At 32.3% G+C, this 7,614-nt stretch overlaps 1 protein-coding gene across 1 annotated transcript; it reads right to left on the bottom strand.

The window, feature by feature from the left end:
* Nucleotides 1–2,618: 2,618 nt before the first annotated feature.
* Nucleotides 2,619–7,608, bottom strand: LOC108915759 (DNA repair protein RAD51 homolog 1). Its single transcript, XM_018721881.1, has 5 exons — nt 7,393–7,608; nt 6,992–7,339; nt 6,697–6,905; nt 3,476–3,605; nt 2,619–3,011 (listed from the first exon to the last, which is right to left on the bottom strand). The coding sequence occupies exons 1-5, from the start codon at nt 7,480–7,482 to the stop codon at nt 2,766–2,768; spliced, it is 1,023 nt and encodes a 340-aa protein (XP_018577397.1). The 5' UTR covers nt 7,483–7,608; the 3' UTR covers nt 2,619–2,765.
* Nucleotides 7,609–7,614: the final 6 nt, after the last annotated feature.

Here is a 7,614-nt window from a genome sequence, read left to right on the forward strand (position 1 = left end):
TCTTTGAACACGCTTGATATAAAAAGATGAGACTTAGGCTAATGGTTTATCTAATTAAAGGTAAAAATCCACAGAATTCTGATTTACATACATATGTGAACCAGTGGCAGAGATACCAGTAGTTACTTTTACTAAAGACCCCAAAAATTTGATGCCACTGAACATTTTGTCTGAATTTTGTCATTGAATTCGAAAAAGGCACCATTTTCAATTTATTACTTTTTTAAATTTGATTAACTATTTTTAAAATATTTGGCTCTAAAAGTTGGTGGTCAATATCCTGTAAGAGGAATAGATTATAATTATTTAACAAATAGGTTTAATGTGATTCTCTAGAGTTTAGAAGAAAACATGTTTCTTTAAAGTTTTTGTATAGACTGCTGCATAATGAGATCGATTGTCCTGAACTTTTAGGGCAAATTGGTTTTAATACGCCTAGGTATCATTCTAGGCAAGGCATTACTTTTCATATGTTTAGAGCGAGAACTAATATCCGTATGAAGTCGCCACTATACGTAATGAGTAAAAATTTTAATAGCATTCCGCACTTATGTGATATTAACAACTCTTCAATGAATGCAATTATTAAATTAATTCGTTAGGAAGTATATTTAGATAATTAGTAATGTAAGTATTTCCTGCTCAATATTTACTTTTTGTTTATATGAACATATAGAAATTGTAAATCGTGTTTGCACTATAATTGTGAATATTTAAGTTTTGCTCTGTAAATGGCGCTTATACACTGTTGGGCAAATAAAGCTATTATTATTAACATTACCAAGTACATCATTGAATATAACATCACTTTATTTGAACAGTAGTCTACTAGGTGAGACTCTATAGTGAATCTACTAAGTACCCTACTATTTTTTTCTCTAATATCATTTTAAATACAATGTCAGCAAAATGTCTTAAGAAATTAATTTTTTTTCCATGCCCATCTGCAATAAAAATACAATTTTTTTTCTAATATTACCATTTTAAATACAATGTCAGCAAAATGTCTGAGAAACATTTTTTTCCATGCCATACTGTAACAAAAATGCAAAATTTCAAGTCTCTGATTTTAATGGATTTTTTCATGATTTGTTGTAGTTAAAGATGTATTTCTAGCAAAAAAAAATCCCCTGCACTTTTTTAAAAATGAGTAGTTTGAGTTATTTGACATTTTGTGCAAGTATTTGGTAATATTAATGAAAATTTTAAAAATAAATCGAAAATCATTATTTTTTGGAATAAAATTAGACATCTTTTTTCTTAAAGACACCACAAGAAGCTACAGGTAATGAGTGAACTTTTAAAATATCGTTTTGTTGAATTTCTGAGGTCTTTAGTGAGAGCAACTCGTGGCGAAATGTGTGATGCTATCCATGTGTGGTCAATGGAACTACTTAGTAGAAAGTGTATCTACCAAGAAGTTATAACGTTTTGTATGAAGCAATTTTTTGAAAGTTATCATGAAAAAGTGTCAACTGTTACAAACAACATAAAGTTGTTCCATGGTTTGGAAGGTTTTGTGATGGTTGAGACAGCATGCACGATGATGAAAGGACAAAATGTCCCCGTACAAACCCAATGAACGAAAACATCCAAGCCATGTACTCTGCGCTGAAGTCTGACCGTCGCTCAATCGTACACGATCTGTAAACATTCTGATGATTAATCGACGATCAGACGTCAGCGTAAAAGGCAAAGTTTCGATGTTTTCGTTTGTTCAGCTTGTGCGGAGAAGCCCTATCCTCTCGTGGTCATGAATTTTGTATTGGCCATCACAAAACCATCCAAACCACAGGAACACAGTCAGACATGATAGACTTTCCTCACTGTACGCTGTTTATAACAGCTGTTTTACTGGCTTTAAAACAGAACTTGATTGCTGTATGCTGTTTAATGTACGTTTCCATGACAACTATTAAACACTAGTTTCATGCAAAACTTTGTAATTTTATGGTAGATACACATACACTGATGACTTTGTTCGATTGCTCGGAAGGCTTCACATTAAATAGTTCCGTTGACCGCACATAGATAGCACCACGTACATTGCCACAACAAAATCATTCTTAACCCTTTCACTGCTCCAGACGTATATATTCGCTAAAAATTTATAGGGCTCAAACTGCTCCAGACGGATTAATTCGCATGAATAGTTAAATTGGATCAGGCTGCTCAAACCGTATATATTCGCAACCGTGCGCATAGTGACTCGGTTATTGCAATTGGTAAGGCGAATTTTTGCGGGCGAGCTTATACCGATTGTGACAAATATTTTTATGGAAAGAGGTACTGGGTAATAGTACCAAGATTGTTCATGTTTCTTTCAGTTTCTATTTAGTACATATACTGTATTTTATTCAAAATAAAATCGTAAAATTTATCGTAAATCGTAATTTAACACAACATAACATAAAACTATAAGTGGTCTAACTGCTCCAGACGTATATATTCGCACGCAATAAACAATTGCGCACGGCGCGGTAGCTACGTTCAGACGTATTGCGCAGCGAAAGGGTTAAAAGTTAATAGCCAAACTGTGTAATATTGGTTATAGTCTCATTGGACATTATCAACACTTGGCAGCCCTATAATTATATGAAATAAAAATAATAAAATCATTAGTTTTAAAAATATTTATTCTAACAGAAAATTTAAAAAAGTATTCTAAAATTTAAACTTAATCGAGGCGCAGTATTCTTAGGAATCATATAATTGCATTAACATATTTTGAACAATATTCAATCAATTAATATAACGAAACAATCCTATTCTTTAGCATCTCCAATTCCGTCTGGATTTATCGCAAACATAGCTTCTGATTCTGGTAAACAGGGCGAGTCATAGATTTTACACATGCGTGTTTCTCCTCTTCCTTTCCTTAAATACAGTCTTGTAGTGGAAGCATGTGCCATGATATTACCCCCGATGGGCTTCTTGGGGTCTGCATTAAACATTGCTGCACCGTCTACTTGAGCTACTACTTGGTTGGTGATAACCACTGCGACGCCAAACTAAAAAAATCAAATCATTGAGAAAATGTGAGTGTGATAAATTAGTTGTTTTTAATTCAGTACAAACATATTTTCCTTTTCTACTTGTGTTCTGCTATTGTTCCATCATAGAAAAATAAATTACAATATATTAAAAAAAAAACTTCAACATTGTTAGATCTTTAAGAAATTCAATAGTGCGTGAAGAATCATGTGCATAACCTTAATAAACAATTACAAGCCACGTGACCTGGTACTGTCAACTAAAAATCTCTAAATCCTTACATCATCAATATTAATGATTCATTTAGAATAACAATGACAAACCATTATGTCTACACTTGAGATAAGATTTCAAATTATGTGTAAAAATTAAAGTTAAAATAAGAAATTGTTGGAATTTTAGAAAATATCTTAAGACTACTTAGTAATGAATTATAATCAGCAGCTTAAAAACTAAATTATATTACGAGTATTATACCCACCTCATCGGCTAATCGTAATAACATCCTGAGAAATCTGGCTAAATGCATCTGCCTAGCAGACAGTTCAGCTCTCCCAGAGTAGTCTGTTCTGTAAAGAGCCATAGCGCTATCCACAATCAATAATGCATATCTAAAAACAATAATTTCAATGTACCTTAACACACTGCGGTATGCAGTATATGTCCTACATTTCACTTTCGCATTTGATAAGATAATTATTTTTTATTGTTGTCAGTGTTATTGATAGCTTTCAATTTCTTACAGAAAACGTTAATCTAATGTTTCATAAAAATATACAGCCTATTGGAGCCCTAGCGTTAATAGATTGTTGAATGTTGATTAAAAGTACGCCCGTATAAGGTTTATCTCATCAGTCTGATAAAATGTTGGAAAGTACTCGAAGTATGTGTACTAAAAATGTTTCGATTGAAAACTTTTCCACTGGAAAATTGTTATATAGTGTACACGGTAAATTATTACTGTGCATACTCTAAGGCCCGTATGCATAGTCGATCGCCAGCGACTCGCCAGAGATTCGCCGTTCGCCGGACAAGATTTTCAATGCACAGTCGTTTGCCAGCCAAGTCAAGCATGCGCATTAGTGAAACTTAGTAACCTATTTTTATTGTGTTTTTGAGATTGTTCCAATAATGGATCGTGATTTTAACATGTTGTATAACGCAAACAGAGATATTTCTGATTTAGATTCACTAACGGTGACCAAAAATGAAAACTAGTATTCTTTGGTGAATTTTAAGGGAAGTCTATCGTATAAAGTTTTTATTTAGGACGCTTCGTTTAAAAGATACAGGGTGTTAAACTTAATAAAAATATTTTAAATTTTTTTAAATAATTTAAAAAGTTGTAACTGAAATAATTTGAAATTGAGCACATGTATTTATGTAAACATTGTCCAAAATCGGAGGCTTTTTCCGAAAATTTAGATGCTCTAGTGCCGGAGATACAGGGTATCGGTGGCATATTTTTCTAAATTAAATAGTACGCCACTGCTTTATGATCATCAATCATGATATTCATCGAATTCATCTTTCAATTTTCTACTAATTACTACTCTTATGTTTTTCGAAAAAAAGTCTGATTTTCGAGTAAAACTTAAAAATCGAACTGAAAACACACTTCGATATTCGAATAAAATTCGGTTTAAAATTACATAATAGGCTGCAATAACAACTTTGAAATTCTGAGCAGTTCGAAAAAAGAATAAATATTGCTTTTCATCATATTCAAGCAACAATAAATTTCGAACAAATTACATTTTCGTTACTAAAAAGATGTGTTTCCACGCATGTGTTTGTGGAAATGGAGGTATTTTTGAGCATTTACTCAAATAAAATCATTACAATCATGATTAATGTTATTAATTTCTTTATTCCATTAAATAACCGAATGATTAGTGTTTGCATGTTATTTAAGTAAAACTGTTTTCAGTTCGTTTTTTAAGTTTTACTCGAAAATCAGGCTCTTTTCGAAAAACATGAGAATGTAGTAATTTGTAGAAAATTGAAAGACGAATCCGAATATATCATGATTGTTATCATAAGTACTGGCATACTGGAGCATCTAAATTTTAGAGAAAGGCCTCAGATTTTGGATAATATTTATATAAATACATGTGCCCAATTTCAAATTATTTTAGTTACTAGTTTTTATATTATTTAAAAAACTTTAAAATATTATAACACCCTGTATCTTTTTAATGAAGTGTCCTAGATAAAAACGAAAGACTCCCCTTAAAATTCACCAAAGAATATTAGGTTTCATTTTTGGTCACCATTTGTGAGTCACGCTGTATATTGAAATTGTAATCGTTGTTGTAAATTGTAAAGTAAAACAGATTGTACTTTGAAATATTTTAAACAAGATGTATGTTGATGTACCTATTATAATTATTTGTAGACAATATGTGGAGTCTTAAGAGTATACAATCTGATCACTGTTAGTCATGTAATTGAAAAAACTACTCTAGTATACCCTAATAAAAAAATTACTTAAATATTTCATAAATATGGCTTTCCAATTCCTAGTGCACCCTAATAAATAAATTACTTGAGACATTTTATAATAACAATATAATAACAACAGCTTACTATACTAACAACTGCTATTAACGCCGAAAAGGAAAATTTTATTTAGTCTTTTACTACCGCTACAACCCTTTAGATAATATGCTTTGACAATAATTTATGTGATACAAACAACTATATACCAGAGATGCTCAAAGTAATACATTTCAAAGTACCATACCATACACAAACTCAGGTTAGAACAGTACGTATTCGGTGTAATATAGCATTGCGCATGCTTAAGCGCCTGTAGTTGAGACTATCACTCAACTGGCGATTCGCCAAAGTGGAGATCGCCGGGCGAACGTCTATGCAATAGAAACTACGCGCCGTTCTTTCACCAGCGACTCGCCAGAGATTCGCCAGGTATAACTTCGGCGAGTCGCTGGCGATCGACTGTGCATACGGGTGTAAGTAGTTTCTAGCATTTCTAATGATAACAAATATTTCAAATTGATATGGAACAGCCATTATAAAATAAGAAAAATTATATACCTACTGAAAATAAATCAACAACTCCATTAATATAAGCAAAAGTAAAATTAACAGATAGGGAACAAGCTGTAAGTACATAAAATAAAAACATTGGTGATTCTTTGGTTTATTTTAAAGTCAGAAATAAAAATTTTTTCAAAATACAGTACGTTAAAGTTTTAAAAAAATATATTTGCCTCTGCAAATATTTCTTAAGTGAAACAGTGGTGGGGAATACGAATGTTTGAAACATCCCTAATTTCTAGTAGCTTGCTGGAACAAACCTATATTGTAATAAAATATTCGCTTAGCGTTTTCTGTAGTTATAGCGTCCAAACCTACCATAACATCAAAAATGGCAAAAAACATGACAAAGTAACACTATTTACACTTTGCAAAAGTGATTGAAACTTGATTTCTCCAAATATAAAAGCAATGCGAGACATACACTATCCATATCGAAAGGAGTATGTTACGAAATCAGTGACCCAAGTTAAATCGAATTATGGTTGTCTGGTAGAGACGTCCTGTACTGCCAAGTAGGAAGTTATTAAAAAATAGTGGTCACATTGAACATGTTAAAAAAACAAAAGCTACTTGCTACACAGAAAAACCGTTAGTACAATGTGATTTTTTAAATTGCATAATATTAATATTATTTACCTGGATTCAGCCATCATAGCAGCAGCCTGAAGAAGTAATTGTGTCTGATGGTCTGTATTGTAAGCTCTTGCATAAGCTACATTGTCAAGAACATCCTGTCCATTCATTTGATAACGTTCTGCCACTGCTAGTAGTCTTTCTGGACGAAACGTACCTTCTGTGTCTATATATAAACATTTACCTTCTCCGCCTCCACTTTCAATAGGTAACTAAACAAATTTGATTATAATACTAATAAAATACTTGTAACATGCAAAAGTTACAAAATGTAGTAACTAAAGATCTTAACCAGTACCTGACATGTAACTGCCAGAGTGTGGCAGATTTGTGTCTTCCCAGTTCTAAATTCACCAAATATCTCTGTTATGGAGCCTGTTTCTATGCCACCACCTAAAAGTCTATTTAGTTCTTTCGATCCTGTAGTCAACTGTATAATCTCAGACCGTTTCTGATGAAATTCAGTAGCTGTTGTGAATCCCATAGGGACTAACTTAGCAGCTTCTGCTAGTATTTTATCAGCTTTTGCTTCTGAAATGCCCTTGAGAGTAATTAAATGCTTTTTGGGTGCAAAAGCTACTGATTCAATTGTGTGATATCCACCTTCTTCAAGCTTTTTAATATCTCCTGATGTAATGCCATTGCCCTGAAAAAAAAAGGGGTAATAAGACATATGTTAAAAATTACTTTTATCGTTACCTCTAATCTTGCAACAGGCTGTGGTCCACATTCTTCAGCTTCCTCTACTTCACTATGTGTAGAAGCTGCAGAAACAGCACTGACACTCATATTTAACTAAACAATTTATCCACAATTATACAATAACTTGTCTAAGATTCACTCAATTATTTACACCACAACAATGAAAACATAAAATAAAAATAAGGTTAAGTTGTTTTTATGACACTCATTGACACTCGA

This window comes from Anoplophora glabripennis, unplaced genomic scaffold (assembly GCF_000390285.2).
Source record: "Anoplophora glabripennis isolate ALB-LARVAE unplaced genomic scaffold, Agla_2.0 scaffold1457, whole genome shotgun sequence".
NCBI lineage: Eukaryota > Metazoa > Arthropoda > Insecta > Coleoptera > Cerambycidae > Anoplophora > Anoplophora glabripennis.